The 15,742-nt window shown below is 60.4% G+C and overlaps 1 protein-coding gene across 4 annotated transcripts in view; it reads right to left on the bottom strand.

The window, feature by feature from the left end:
* ZNF609 (zinc finger protein 609) overlaps positions 1-14,423 on the bottom strand; it is a 49,349-nt gene extending 34,926 nt beyond the window's left edge. For 3 of the 4 annotated variants that reach the window (XM_072043505.1, XM_027466515.3, XM_072043502.1), the window contains exons 1-2: positions 14,251-14,423; positions 1,841-2,701 (exon numbers count right to left, since the gene is read on the bottom strand). In XM_072043505.1, coding sequence (XP_071899606.1) covers positions 1,841-2,587 — 747 coding nt within the window. In that variant the 5' untranslated portion in view covers positions 2,588-2,701; positions 14,251-14,423. The remainder of the gene's footprint in view (positions 1-1,840; positions 2,702-14,250) is intronic. The other variant, XM_072043504.1, reaches the window with a different exon arrangement.
* Between the last annotated feature and the right edge of the window lie 1,319 nt (positions 14,424-15,742).

The raw sequence follows: 15,742 nt of genomic DNA, 5'->3' as shown, positions 1-15,742 counted from the left end.
CCCAAAGGTTGGACTGAGTCACGGCGTGACCGTTCCTGTTTCGCTCTGAGCCAGTTTCTCGCTTCCCAGCGGGGTTTGCCTCGGGGCGGGCAGGAAGCCGTCGCCCTCCCGCAGCCGGCACGCACCTCCGCCTGCTCTCCAGACCTCGTGTGCTGTCGTAGATGGGTACCCGCAGCTTTCCCCCCCAGCCCAAACCCCACAGACCTTCCTCCAGACCCAGGCTGTTCACACGGGGCTCAGCCCCCCCAGACCGTGCCTCCCCCTACGTGGTTTTGCCCGACTCGGGGCAGGTAAAGCAGCACGGGCGGCCTCGTGGTGCAGCTGGATGATGTCTGCTCCCTGTCTTCACAACCCCTACCTCACCTCGGTGCTTCTCCCCGCAGGTAGGGCTTCTCCAGCTGAATCGGTGACAGAAAGACAGTTTGAACCACAAAATGCAGACAAGGCAGCGCGGGGTACGACTGAAGGTGCAGCCAGCAGCAGATGGCTGCTCGGGAGCAGAGCAGCCAAGCACGCTGTGACACCTCCCAGGCTCCAGCCCCCCTCGGGGTCTCCTCAAGCCAAAAGATGTTGCCCCAAACAAGTGCCCAAAGCACTGCTCCTCCACAAACCCACCCGGGCGCCCTAGAGCACCAGTAAACGTTCAGCACCCGCAGCTTTTTGCGGCCTTTCAAAGCCATCACACGGAAGAGCATCTGCTCCTCTTCCTGGAATCATTCACCCCGCTTCTGCTGCTGGGAAGCACACGGAAACAAGGCGCCTTCCCCACGCCACTCCTTCATTTTACAAGCTTCAGCCGACTGCCCCGGGAGTCTCCTTCCCTGACACACTCAGTAGCTTCTCACCCTGTGACCCGTCATCCCCACCAGCCTTTGCTCCAGATTTTCATGCTCTACACTGTGTTTTCTGTGTTGTTTTTTTTTTTGCAGATATCTCCCCAGCATCTTGCTGATCTCAGCAACTCTCCCAAATCTGCTGAGTGCGGCCCATCCTTGCATGCACCAATCCCTTCCTGGTGCCCAAAATCCCCATCACACCCAGCAAGCACATGCAGGACCCTTTGGGAGCAGGCCAACGCCACCCCACATGCCTGCCAGCCACGGCTCCCTCACTCGCCACCTGCACCGACAAGAAAATCGCTCCATGGGCGCACCAGGGCCACTCGGATTCAGGGGCACGGTGACACCGCACATGCGACCAGCACAAATGGGCTTTTGTGAGCACGAACACGCAGATGGGCGTGCCTGAGAGTACCCAAAGCGCTGCTCGGACAGACGGACAGACATGAGGCCAGGGCACGCTCCACCAGCAGGAGCTGCGGGGCTCCTGGAAGAGCAGAGGGCATCCGTAGGCTGCTCCTGCCCAGACGCAGCGCCAGCTCAGCATCGCCGCCGCACATTAGCAGAGGAGCAACACGGAGCAACCACCCACGGCAGCACGGTGGCCCCAGGCTGATTGTCACCGCGAGTGGGACAAAGCCCACGTACCAACAGCAGGCCAAGCAAGGTGGCTCCCGTCAGCCCCGCACCTTGTGCTTGCTCGCACGCCCACGCAGAGCCCGCGTTTACCAACAGGAGAAGGTCTCCTCTGCAAACAAGGCAACTGGAGAGAAACACATTCCTCAGGGAGATCCAGCAGGAGAGGTGAGGCCGCTGGGAAGCGGAGCGTGGCAGCCAGCAGGCTGGAGACCCGCAGTGCCCCGCTCTGCTGGAGGTGGCACGGGAGCAGGGCGTCACCCTCCCGTCTGCCCCGGCTCCTCCTGCAGAGCTGCAGGGACCGGGGGTCTCACGGGTGCTCGGCACCGCCGCCGCCTCCACCCGCAGCCCGGCCCCTTCCTTACCTTCTCCGATTTGACCTTTTTCAGCTGCCGGCACTCGCCTTCCCCGTCCTCCAGCTCCGACTTAACTCCCAAGGGATTGAGCGCTGCTCCCGTGTCAATAGCTATACTCCCAAGCTGCTCGGCAGCAGCAGGCTCCGTTCCCTGGCCACCATCGTACTGTCCCACCCGCACCGCCAGGGCCAGGGGCTGCAGCACACCAGGCTCCTTCTCCGACGGAGCCCCCGCACCCTCACTCCTTTCCTTCTTGCTTTTGGATGAACCACCCTCCTTGTCCTTCTTGGAGCCGGCCACGCTGCGAGATGCCTTGGCCGACTTCTCCGAGCCCTTGGGGGTGACGGCAGGCACCAAGCCACCAGAGTTTGCGCCGTCCCCAGAGCGTCCTTGAGCCTCCTTCTTGCCGCCAGCTCCCTCGCTGGGGGTGAACAAGGAGGTCCCCGGGGTTGGCTTGCCACTGTCCTTGCCACTCTTGCTCCTTTTCGACTTGGATTTGCCCTCCTTGCCCTGCGGGCCTGGCACCGGGCTCACAAACTTGATGTTATCGGGCAGCGTCGCCACCGCGTTGGGTGCCGGCAGCCCCACCTCCTTGGAGCCCGACATTTCCAATTTCTGCTGATCCTTCTCCAAATCAGCGTCCAGATCAATGATGAGATTCCCTACGCCAATGTCCCATTCATCCCCGCTGTCGTACGTCTCTACCGGGTTCGGATCGATTCCTTTCCCTCCGGAAGCTCCGCTGCTCAAGGACATCTTAGAGTTAACGGCCCCTCACGGTTCAAGGCTCTTCCCTGCCTCCACGGCGCGGCTGCACCTACGTCCTTGGGCTGCCAGCGGTCGGGGTCTGCCCAGGTGACGGCATCGCTGCTGAAAGGGAGAGCAGAGAGAAGAGTTACAGGAGAAGAGCATGGCAGGCACTCCGGGCAAGGAGATGCACCACGGGCAGCACGCAGGCAGGGAACGGGGACTGAGCTGTCCCCACAGCAGATCCCCTCCAGGCTACCAGTGTCACTTTGCATCCCCAGTTACCCAAATCCCACATCGGGCCCAGCCAAACCTCTGCCGCCAGGCAGCAGGCTCCCTCCCTCCGTGTCCCCTCCTCGCCGTCCCTGCAGCAGGAGCCATCTGGCAGCGGTCCCTCGATCGATACGAGGCCCTGGCAGGTCACAGCTCCCGGCTCCAACAAGACATTACTCACACATTCCCCGCTCGCCATTTCCCTCTGAATTATTGAGCGCTCCCCGCGCGCTGCCCCTGGGATGGAGGATTGATTCCTCTCCTGCCAATGCCACCCACGGCCAGGGGCTGCTTGGGGGGGGCTCCTCCCTGCTGCCAGGGACGAGGTTTAGTGCCTTGGTGGCAAATAAATCCCAGCCCTGGGGCACCTGCGACACGACCGGCGCTTGGAAGCACGAGAGCTGTCACCGAAGGCCAAATCGCAGAGGAAAGCGCCGGCTGCCCAGCTCACGTGCCCCAAGGTGGGACGGCGAGAGGTGGCACCGTGCTTCAGGGCCCTGCTCCGAGTTATCTGGCTCCAAACGAGGGGGAAGGCTGGGCTGGGCCACTTGGGTACCTGGTTTTTAAACAGCGCAGGGCCAGCTCCCAAGGCACTGCACTCCGACATGTCCCTGGAGGCGGCGGGGGGGCGAGGAGAACAAAAAAGCAAAGCCACACGCGAGGTGGGAAAGCACTGAAGTCCCTCACTGCAATGAGCTGGTGGCAATTACATTTACGAGACGTAATTAACACATGAAACGGCCTCTTCCCAGCAGCTCCCCGGCCCCAGTCTCCAGATCTCGGAAGAAATCCTTGACCACCCATTTGGACGAAGCTCCTCTCCAGCGCCATCGTCCTTCCCCTTCCCGCCGCGCTCGCGGCCTGCTCCTACTAGTATTTACGAGCAGCACTTCAAAAAACAGGTGACTTAAAGAGAAACGAGAAAAAAAACACGCACGCACACACAAATTTCTTCAAACCCCAGCAGGCAGGAGCCTGGAAAGCAGCTTCATGGTGCGTTTCCAGAGATGCAAACACTGTAAAAATGCCAAGGATTCTTTCATCAGACAGGCTGCCGCAGCCAGACCATTTTCCATCTGCTCCCCACAGCATCCCCAGCTCTGCACAGCTAATAATCCACTCTCTGACAGGTCATTACGGAGATTTTTAACCCCAGGAGCCAGGGGCTAGCATGCAAGCTGAAAATGAAAAGCACTGACCTCTCGTTTCAGCGGCAGGGAAAGTGCCGAATCAGGAGATCACTTTGTGCACCGGTGTCGCTAACGGCTTGCCAAAGCCACCCCACGCAATTCTCTCGCCTTCCTCTTCCTCCTCCTCCTCCTCCTCTCCTGGAGCCCTGACTCACCAGCATCCCCAGAGCCCCTCTCCCCGGCCGAGCTCTCCGAATCACCGCCAGGCCGAGGAAGGCCGCAGCTCCTCGGGAGCACAGCACGGCCTCCCTCTGCGCCATGGTACCCACGGCGATTCCTTCGGCTGGAGGGATAAAGGATGAGGAGCCAGGAGGCCCAGAGTTTGAGCCGGCAGCGGTCCCTTCCCCAGGCACACAGGGCTTGGGGACGTGGGACTGGCACGAGAGGTAACGAGGCTGGAGGCCGAGGAGCACGGGGCCACGCAGGGGTGGGACGATGGCCGAAGGGGCAGAGATTTGGCCCCGCAGCCTCCAGCAGGCGATGCGCAGTCTGCTGGGCCCAGCGTCACCCACTGCCCGTGCACGAAGTGATACGCCGCAGCCAAGAAATAGTTTTGTCCAGTAAATAAGAGGAGCAGATGAGGAGGACCTAGGTCTGAAGCTACGCAAACAGCAGCAGCGTCTGATTCCTCCCACAACAAAAGCAACGAGCCCACGAGTCCAGCGGAGAGCCGGGCACAACCGAAGGTTTGGCAAACAGGAGGAGAAAGCGTTCACCCAACGCAGGAGGTGGCAGAAGGGAGCCCAAGCCCTGCTGGGGCAGGGAAGGGAACCGCAAACAGGATGAACAAGAACGGGCTGGGGCTGCAGCAGGGAAGGAGAGGCGCGTCGTGCCGCGAGCGCTGCAGGAGCCGGCCTCCAGCCCGGCACAGAGACTGGGGATCCGCGCCTTCTGGCCTCGGGTTCGGAGGCTGCGACCCCAAAATGAGATTTGGGTTGGTGGCTCCCTCGCAATCCAGCCTGCATACGTGGGTCCCAAGCATTTCCCACAGCTCCCCCAAATGCCGGGTGCTGCTCGGGTGCTCCCCGCTCTCCTATCAAGGGCAGCACCGCTGTGAATCCCGGCGTCTCACGGAACAGACCGGAGGGATTGATCCAGCCATAAATGTGGCCTTCCCCTTACCTCCTGCCATCGCAGGATTGATCCCCGCACAACATGAAAAGCATGTGCTCACTTGTTGGCCTGGAGACCTGCCAGCAAAGCGTTTTAAGAGCAGTCCTGGAGCACAGATCCGACAAGGAGACAGCTTTCTGCTTGGGAATGCTGCACACACACAGCACCAGACATGAATAATTCAGCTCCATTAGGTGCCGAGACCTCTACAATCCACATCTCCGCACTGGGAAGGAGCCAGCGTATTAGAGACAAACCTGAAAGTTCACTTTCGGAGCTAGCAGCCAACTGCAAACACACCTAGAGAAAGCTATTCAAACAGAGCCAGGCAGCACTTCAAAAAGCACCAAGCCGAGAGCTGGGAAACCGCACGAGCCCCGGCTCTTTGTGCTGAAATACGCGCGGGATGCTCCGAGCCCGGCTCGCCGCCGCGCTACCAGAGGCCAGGAAACCAAGCTGGGGAGCGGCTGCAAGCCCAAGGGGGGCGAGGGGCAGGAGAAAGCGCTTCTCCTGGCGACAAGGCAGCCAGCCCACGCGTAGCAAGGCTGTCTCATACCCATGTGCTCCAGCCCGCAGCGCTCCAGGATCAGCCTCTGGTGGCTTCCAGACATGACTGACTGCAATTTTCACCCTGATTAACTTTCAGGAATGCCCGCGAGAAGGAGCGGCAAAAGAGGACGGAAAAAGCTCCTGGATGCGGCGCTTCCCCCGGCTGGGAGCGGAGGGCTCCGGCGCGCCGGTCTCGCGGGCATCCATCCCCGGGGAGGCGCGGGGCGACGCGGGAACGTGGTCCCTCCGTGCCACGAGGCCTTTCCTCCCGCCGCCCCTCGCTGGCAGCCAGCCTGCAGCTTTCCCCATACGCCGCCTCAACACCAGATCCCTTTTTGTTTCCTTTTACGACTAAAGCAAACTCCGAGGGGACGCGCCTCCCTTTCCAGGGCCGCCGCGCTCTCTCCCCGCTCGCCTCCTACCGCCGCGTTCGTAATCCCCCAGCTGGGCTTGTTTGGGTTGGATTTTTGTTAAGTAACTCCTGTGTCTTTTCTGCAGATTTCTTTTTAAGATGTTCCTTTTCTCCCCGCCCCCTCTCTCTAGAGATGGGGGAGAAAAAAAAAATAAAAAGAGAGAGAAAAAAAAAAAAAAAGAAGAGAAATGTTGAATGAGAGCCAGCTGGCACGCACAAGAGGAGACGGAGAAATCTGCACAAAGGAGCTTCCTCACTCACTTGCTGCTTTCAGCTCCAGAAATCCGGCAGGGGAGGAGGGTTTGCTCTCCCCCGTGCATCAGTCAAGCCGAAGCAGACAAAGGAGATTTACCATGACACCCTCCAGAACTGCCACCCGACAGGGGCAGGGTTCCTCGATCGCGTCCGCACGGCGGGAGCCCGCGGCGTTGCGAAACCGAAACGTGGGGCTTCGAAAGCGGCCGCCCGGCGTGGCACCGGGCACGACCCGCGCCGAGGAGCCGCGCTCCTGCCTCCGCGCACCGGGAAAACTTCGGTGGCTCCCGGCTCGAGCGGGACGGCGCGGGCAAGCTGCCAGGAGCCAGCAGGCTGAGCCCAATTTGAATAAAATGGAGCCACCCTTCTCGTTTAATATGGAGGTGCGCCCCAGCGAGACTACATCTTCCAGCATGCAATGCAGCTGCAGCGCCCGGCGAGCGCTCCAGAAACTTACGCCGGGACTCCAAGTTTCCGTGGGCTGAGCCTTGACACCAGAGATGAACCTGACGCGGGGCACGAGTCGTTTGCTGGCGGTCGGTAGGAGCCTGCGGTGTCCGAACGCAGGCTGGGGATGGATGGGAGCGGGGAGCCCGCAGCCGAGGGGAGGCCGGGAGGCTCTGCCCGCAGCAGGGTTTCAGGGTTACCAGTTGTGACGCCCACCTGCACCCAAACGCCCGGGTAAGCATCAATGTAACGCTCGGCATAGGTCAAAAACCGTGGTTCAGATCAAAACTCAAGCTTGCATCCACCCCATATCTGCTGGGAACCCAAAAACACAACCTTCGCAGCAACATTCAACCGAGATTATTACAAAGAAACGCAGCAAAAGTAGAGGTGCCACAAAATACGGGCACGCGGCACCAGACTTGAAGGAAATGCTTTGCTGGGCTAGCTACAGCTCAGCATTTACCTCTCCTGACACTTATTTAGCACCGATGCCAGACAGGCATTTAGGAGAAGCCCATTCAGGGGCTGAAAACCCTCAGTGCTCTTGAACGAGGCTCGAGAGCAAAGCCAGCCCCGGCAGACCCCCGCTCGCACACGCTCCCCTCAGCCCCCAACGAGCCAAACGCAACCGGCAGCGACGTCACCGCTGCGTGAGGCACACAGAAAGGGGGGACCGAAAGGGAGGAAACTTTTCAGGCCTTCCTTATATCAGGAAACAGGAAAAGTGGCATGAGCTCGTCTTTAATCCTCCCATCGCTCTTGGAAGCGCCAGCACCAAAGTCACAATTTTTTGTTTGTTCGTGCCTCGAGAGCCGGCGGTTCTTCAGATTTACGGGTATTTTGGTTTGGGGCTCCTCAGCCCTCGTGGTTTTTTCAAGCTACCTGCCTCTGCACTGAATCAAATGCAACTCAGACATCTTCTGCCGACACGCAGGGAAATCCAAGGGTTTCCCATTTCAAGGCAACGAATGGCGAGAGAAACATCGCTCACGTGCACGGTCCTCGGCACCATCAGCAGGCACCAGAGTACCTGCAAACCCAGGTGAAGGCACCAAGCACCACCTCCTTCCATTCCAATACAGGACAACAGACACACGGCACCTTCTTGGCTCTCCCACAAACACGGAGCCACCCTCGGTACCAGGCTTGGACCTGCCGTGCTCACCAACACGCACACGGGGAGCGTACAGGAATTAGTGATGCTCAACAGGGATCTGCTCTTGCATCAAAGCTGCACCTCGACTTGTACGTGAGGGTCCAACAAGGACCAGAATTACAGCACCATCCTCCCCCAGTCCTACAGCCCCCACCCGATCGGTGCGGGTCGCGGGTGCTGCCAGCTCCAAGCACAGGCCTTGTGGATGCTGGCAGCTACCTGGTGGCACCGGCAGCCCCTGGGAGCCACACCTGGCCAGGATGGGCTCAGAAACGCTTGGGAGCAGTCTGCAGAGCAGGATGGGTGCTACCAGCAGCGCCAGACCCAGCGCGGGTGCTCTCCTACCACGCTGCAGCTCGCTCCCGTTGAACCCAGTGAGCCACGCCGCTGCCGGCTGTGTCCAAAAATAACATGAAACACTGGAAACGGGACATCTGAGCGAAGCCGTTTGACTGGCACCGAGCTGTGCGTCGTGACGCTTCCCACAGGGACATATGGGACAAAGCTGGGGGTTGATTCTCCCTCATCCACGGAGCTGTTCTCCATTAGGAAACTGGAACGAACGCAGCCGTGCGGATTTCAAACCGGTCTGGTTACACCCTTGCTCACCCCAACGCAGAAAGGAGCTGATTTATGAGAGGCTTAGAGATATCTGAATTGGTGCCCTGTCCTCGCCCACAGCCTCCAAGGGGGACCGGGCCAGAGAGCGCTTAGAAATAACCAAGAAGGCTCACAAATTGCAGATAAAGCTCCGCGCTGGCTGGAGGGACGCCAACAGCCTGCAAAAGTCGGCAGCGAAAGGAAGCAGCGAGATGGATGCGATCAGAAAAGATCCCCAAAACATCAGTCACGGAGATGGGAAGAGAGAAAAGCTGGCACCGAGCGAAGGCGTGCGGCGGGCATAAACAACTGGCGGAGCAAACACCAGAAAAAAAGGCAGCTCGGCCTTCTCCCCCGCTCGCCCAACGCCGTCCGCAGGGCTGCAGAAGCGCACCGGTGGTTCTGGCAGCAGCCCGAGCTGCTGGGCGGTGGTGGGAGCAGACCGGGCACGTCTCGGCAGCGAGCTGCGCCCTTCCTCTCCAGGCCTTGGGAGGCAGGGAGGCCGCTCGCCTCGCCCCAACCACGTCGGTGGGAGAGCACCCGGGCAGGGTGGCCACCCCAAAGAAGAGCCCCGGGGAGATGCGAACCAAGGGCTCTGCACCAGCTCCCAGCCACACTCCCACCTGGGGCTCGACACAAAGGAGGCGCCGAGCGCACACCAGGGCAGCACGATGCTTGTCCATGGAGGAGGATGGAGCACTGCGTCCCCACCGCTCCTGGGACCACAGGGCAGAGGCAGCGAGCTCCTGGGCTTGATTTTAATTTGAGGAGAGAGCACCGGTGGCCTTGGCCTTTTCCCAGGCGTCAGAGGAGGAAGAACATCTCTCCGCTGCTCCAAAAATGAAGGAGCCGCCACTTCCCCTCTTAATGCCTTTAATTCCCCTCATTCAATAACCAATTAGGGCACCTTGGCTACGCGAGCAAAGGCTTCATTTGCAGCAGAAGACTGTACGTGCGGCTGTAATCCCTCTTGCTGTCAAGCCATCAGCCTGGGAACACTTTGGGAAAAACCAGCCAGACTGCGAAGTGCGGGAGGAGGGAAGGCGGGCGCAGACAGGGACGGATGCAGGCACAGAGAGTACCAGACCAAGAAATCCCTCCAGCGCTTTATTTCCCCACCACCACCTTCTTTTTTTTTTTTTTTTAAACGAGAGGGATAATAAATAGGTGTGTTTCACAGATTAATAAAGCGCATTTGCAAAGCTATGATATACATCAGAAAGTTGCTAATTCACGCTAATGGCCCATTGCAAATTACCGAATTTTGTGAATTAGCCAGCACGTAAAGGAATACAATACAAAAAAAAAAAAAAAAAGCAAGAATCATGCATCAAAGTGTACTCGGCTTGTTTTGGTAGCTGTAGCCCAGCTGTAATTACTTGCGGCAATAAGTACAAAGGGAAGGTATGGATTAGATGCTAAACCAGAAAAAAAATGAAGAGAAAAGCTTCAGGACAAGAACCTTCACTGCAGCATCGCCCACCAAACCTTCTGGGAAGGAGCGTGAATTCTGCCGGAGAGCCTCCACCTCCTCCACGGGAGCAGGGCAGTTTGCATCAGCCCCCCTCACGCCTTCAGGAGCTGCAGGCAGGCTCCTGAGCTCTCCTCGAAGCACCAGCTCTCGGGGTAACTCAGAGCCAAATCTTGAGGGTCAGCCACGTGGAGATGCTCCCGTTGCACCACAACCCAGGAGGGGCTCCCCGGGTTTATTTACAGCGCTCTGAAATCGCCTCGTTTTGTTACCGATAGATCATGGTACCCACGCGAAACAATGCGATGCTGCACCTGATGAAATGCAGTCCACAAACAGCCTTCCAGCTGTCCCGAGAGGCCGAGCAGACCCAGCAACAGCTCAAAGGGAACATCTCAGGCTGAAAAACTTTTCCGTGCCCATGACACGCTCGGTGACAGAGCGGCAAAAAGGGAGGTTATCTTCCCTCTCCTTGTCTCTTTTCTTGCTCCAGAAAACAAGGAAATGAATTGCAGAAGTTGAGCGCTTAATGCTTAAATACAAGATCAAGATTCTCCTGAAGTTCTCTTTCCTCATCCACAACCACGCACTCACATCCTTCTGTACCTCTCTCCACACACACACACCCCCCTCACACCACATCAGAGCTGACGTTCAAACAGGTCCATCAGAGATTTCTTTGCATGTGAAGGACACTCAGCTGCGAAAAAAGCAAGACAACATCTCAGCTTCAATTAGGAAACAGATTTTTCACCGGAACCCAGAAGTGAAATAGGCATTTCCTTCACAGAAACTAATAAATTTGACACACAAAAAAAAGAAATCTCAGAAGCAGCCAAAGTCACAGCCAGGTTTCCCAGACAGGCAGCCAGCCCCTTTTCCCTTACTACAAGGCCATCAGAGCACAAACTTTGCCTTCTCCCTGAAACCACGCTGCACCACAAAGCACTGATCCCAGTTAGCAGGAAAGTGCCTTTTTTGTGCTGCCGTGCCCTGATCGGGTCTTTGCCTTCCCTTGCACGAGAGCTGCTGAGGTCACATCGCTCCGCTCTGCACCCGTTCCGCAGAGCAACCCCAGGAGCTGGGGAGGACGAACGGGACCATGAGGCTGGGTGCCAAATGAGCTCGCTGGTTCCTCACCTGCTTCTGCAAAGGCAGCCGAAGTACCCGTGTGCTCCGAGGCCACCCCAGGGAACCACCCGAGCCAGCAGAGCTCCGCAGAGCTCCCACACGCTTTGCCCGTGCCCACAAAGCATCAGCAGAAAAGAGGTGCCAAGGGGGAACCCCAGACTAACGCTGCCTGGCCATCTCCGGGAGCTTTGGGAAGGTCGGCGTGCACAAACATCTCAAAAAGCCTTCCCACGAACAGCCAGCAGCCGCTGGGAAACGCGAGGCGGGTTTGGGAACAGCACCGTGACTCTCGCAACACCAACTGGGGACACTGCTGTCCACGTCCCACAGCACACAGCACCAGGCTGCCCTGAAACAACGTACCTGGGAGCAGAAATACCATCCTCTTTACATAAGGCTTGGGATAAAGGGGACAAAGAGGCTTAGTGCCTTACAGCTGGCACCGGCATTGCATCAGCGCCCCGAGGCCTTAATCCGAATCTGAGCGCGGCCGCGTGGGAACGTAGCGAGGCTCCAGCCCACGGGGTCAACAGCAACAGGGCGAGTGAACAGAGGAGAAGCGTGCCCGGGAAACACCAAGGCAGTCAGTGCCAGAGACCACTGCCCTCGCCGGGTGGCTGAGCAGCCCCAGGGCAGCTCCCGGCCTTTGTCACGGCCCGCGGTTACTGGCTGGGCACATGGAATCGATCCACGTGCGCAGGGATGCCCGCGCAGAAGCACCAGATCCACGAGGCAGCTCCTGGTGTTCTTTAACTCATGCAAAAAGGCGAGGAATGTAAAAAAATACTGCAAACATAAACCTAGAGGCAGATTTAAATTCAACATTGCCCAGTTCTCAAAGAGAACAAACCTGACCGACCTTGTTGTACATCACCCAGACGCACAAGCTGTTAGGTAGCTTCAACGTGGCTTGAGCATCCCCCCGCTGCCTTCCCGCCTCGTGAGCCATTTCTTCCCGCAAACGCTTCCAGAGAGCCAAAGGACTTCAGAGGAGAAGCTCTGGTGGCCGCAGGGCTGCGACCCGGGGTCACGGCCGCATGGCTGCTCGCGCTGCGGTTCCTGCAAGGGGGCTTTGCGACCTCGCCACTGCACGGAGGGAGAAATTATCCACCCTTCCCACCCAGCCCACGGCGCCAGGCTGCAGGTAGCTGAGCGTCCCTTACGCCAGGTTCTCCCTCAGAGCCAGGCTCTGCAAAAAATAATGTTGCCACTCTGCAGGCGCGCAGAGGACGCGGTAACGTGCGCCGAGGCACCTCCACGCACAGCCCGGCACCTCCAGCTAACGAGCAGCCGAATGGCGACGCGCAAAGCGCACAGGCCCTCCGCTGGAAATGAAGTCCAAGCATGAAAAAAAAAAAAAAAAAAAAGCCCCAGCGCCCCGGTCATACTCAATTACAGGTCATTACAACTTGCTTGATAATTAATTTCCTCTGGTGGCTCTAAACTGGCTCGGGGCCCTCGTCCTGAACGCGAGGCCGGTTTAGGTAAAACATTAAATCCTCGTTCTTTTGCACCAGCGAGATGGCCACGCTCCTGGCGCCGTGCACATCGCCCTTCCTCGGCGAGCTCTACCCCGCGGGGAGAGGAGAAAACGCTGGTGGATTAAAGGGGGGGGAAAAAGAACGAGGATTTCTGTTTTCGAGACCAAAACGGCCTCAGAACGATAAATTATAAATTATTCCGTTCAAAAGCTAATCAATAAAATAAGCTGACTGGATTTTTCGAGCGCTGTGCAGGGCTGTGTACTGCCAACAAAGAGCTAGAAATGTGCAGCATAATCCGATGCCGGAGTCATCACACAAAGCGTGGAAATAGGTTTTCCTGAGGATGTCCAGGCGAGGAAGGCTCGCACACCAGCATCGGCCCTGCTCTCAAAGTCAGCCCCGACACCGGCATCCTTATTCTTCTGGAGGGGGGGAGAAAAAAAAGGGCCCGCGAGCTCTTGGCCATACGTCACACAAAAAAATTCGTCTAACACCTCCTCCGAGGGAAAGGGCCTACCCAGAACGGGGGGGAAGGGGGGAAAAAAAAAAAGGAAAAAAAAAAAAAAAAAAAAAGAGGCCTGCTGGGAGGTGGAGGGGAGCCAAGTCTGACAGACAAGACCTGAACCTGTGACCTTCCCTGTGTACACAATGGGCGGGAGGGAGGGAGCGCTTTATCTCAGGAGCGCCCGTTCTCACCCCTCGGCTGCACCCGGAGAAAACCGGAGCCGTTCGTGGCCACCGGAGCCATTTGTGGCCACCGGAGCTGCTCGTGGCCACCGTGCCCGGCCGGCAGCTTCGGCACTTACCGCAGCCACGAGCGTCCCGGGGGGCTCGGGATGGGGCTGTGAGGAGCACAGTGGCGGCTCCAGCACCGGGTGCTTGGGGTGCTCGGGGTGCCCTCGATTCCAGGCAGCGGAGGAGCCCCGTGCCCTCCAGCGGGTGCCCCCCCCGCGCCCCCAAACACAACTTACGCCTGGAAATCGCCTGGCAGGAGGCTCTCGCCCGCTGGTGGGGGGCACCCACGAGGTCCCTGCGGTGCCCAGGGCGCTGGGTGCGAGGGGAGCAGCCCCCCAAAAAGCCACCCCCAGAGGGGGGGGGTGGGCTCCGGGCACCCTGAGGCACAGCGGGGACGAGCAGAGACCCCCACAGCACCCAGAGCCCCACGGACACGGGGGGGGGGTGTTCCAGGGAGGGGGGCGGCCCCTGCACACACACCCCCCCCGGGGCCTGGGGGCACAAGGCGAGGCCCCCCCACACTGAGGGGTTTGGGGGGGGGCAACGGCCACAGAGGGGGCGGGGGGGGCGTGAGGGGGAACCGGGACCAACGGTCCGGGAGGGGGGAGGGGGCGGCCCAACGGCCACCGGGGGAGGGGAAAAGAGGGGAAAAAGGGGGAAAAAAGGGAAAAGGGGGGGGAAAGGGGGGAAGAGGGGGAAAGGGGGGGGGGGTCCCGGCCCCAACGGCCGCACGGGGGGGGGGGGGCGGGCTCGGCCCGTGACGATCCCCTCAGGGAGGGGGGGGTGGGGGGGGGCACCGGGGGCGACGCCGTTCTCCGCCCCCCCTCCCCCTCCGGTCGGTGGCGGCACTCACCGGGCTCCAGCTGGCGTCCCGGCCGGCCCTAGGTGTCCTCCATGAGGGCCGCGGGGGGGGCTCCTGCCTGCAGCGGGCAGCTAGGGCCGGGCGGCGGGGCCCGCCATGCCGCCGCTCGGGGCAGGCCGCGCCGGTGTCCGCCTGGCGGGGCGGGGCGGGGCGGGGCGGGGCGCGCGGCCGCGGGATCGGCTCCGCTCGGCTCCGCTCGGCTCCGTTCGGCTCCGTTCGGATTCGTTCGGCTCCGCTCGGCTCCGCTCGGCCCCGCTCGGCTCCGCAGCTCGCAGCGCGCCGCCTCCGTGCCCGGCTGGCCGCAAAACGCGGAGTGGAGCCGAGCGGAGCGGAGCGGGAAGCGCCCAGAGCTGCCCCCGGCCAGGGGGGGGTTTAGGGGAGGGTTTGGGGGCGCGGTGGGCTGGGGGGTGGCTCCCAAGCCTGGTGGTGCAGCTGAGAGTCGAGGGGGGGTGTGGGGCAGGTGCACAGAGGTAATTCTCGGTCTGAAGCTGCTCACAGGAGCCGTGGGGGCCGTTTGGCCCCAACCCCAGCACCCCAAAAGAGGGGAACCCCAATGGCACCCATGGGGACCCCTGGCAGGGCAGGGGGGCACCAATGGGACGGGCACTTGGGGCACATCCACCAGCTCCAGCCCCCACACATGGCAGAGGGCACCTCCTGGCAGCGGGCAGCTCCCTTGGGGCAGGTTGCGGGGCTCCAGGAGGGTCCCCAAGGAGCAGGAGGAAGGGGCGGCAGCGCTTTGTGGGGGCTGCGGCCACACCGAAACCCCCCAGGGACTTGGGGACACCGAGGGCACGGTGGGGCCGAGCCTGGAGCGAGGTGGCACCAGGGAGCACAGAGGTGTGATGAGCAGGGGCAGGTCGATGCAGGGAGCTGCTGAATGTGAAGGATTAAGGAAAGGGGGAAATGGATCTTGCTCGCCAGGCACAGCGGGTTTGTAACTCGCAGCAGGAGCAGCTTCTGCAGGGAGGCTGCTGCTCCAGCACAAACCAGGAGAGAGAATGCACGGCCCAAAGGCACCATGCACCAACCCTCGGGGCAGGTGGGACCAGGGCCCACCTCCCACCCCCGACCCCATAGATGTGCTGTGGGGCTGCAGGGTGCAGGCATCACAGCTGCTGGGAGCCATCCCACGAGCCCCACGTGTTTTTTCGGCCCAGCAGAAGGCATCGAGCACTGCAAGCCCTGCCGAGCACCCGGGAGCAGTCACGGTGTGCCCTCCTGCGAGGCCAGCACACGTCCCAGCCCAGGGGAAAGGCACGAGCTGCCTCTTTGCTTTGGAGGGGGACGCTGCCATGGCTGGGACAGAGCCAGCTCCGAGGGGCTGGGACGGTGGCTGGAGGCCGTGCTGCCCACAGGCTCCCTGGGATCAGTCGTGGGGTCCCCACGGGGGACAGACACCAGCACCCAAATGTGTCACCGCATCAGCTCCGTCTCCCACCCACCCCTTTCCGTGGCGCTGGGCCCTGGGCAGGGAAAGAGC

This window comes from Anas platyrhynchos, chromosome 11 (assembly GCF_047663525.1).
Source record: "Anas platyrhynchos isolate ZD024472 breed Pekin duck chromosome 11, IASCAAS_PekinDuck_T2T, whole genome shotgun sequence".
Classification (NCBI taxonomy): domain Eukaryota; kingdom Metazoa; phylum Chordata; class Aves; order Anseriformes; family Anatidae; genus Anas; species Anas platyrhynchos.
Note: the sequence above shows the minus strand (reverse complement) of the source record. Positions and strands in the feature narration are given on the sequence as shown.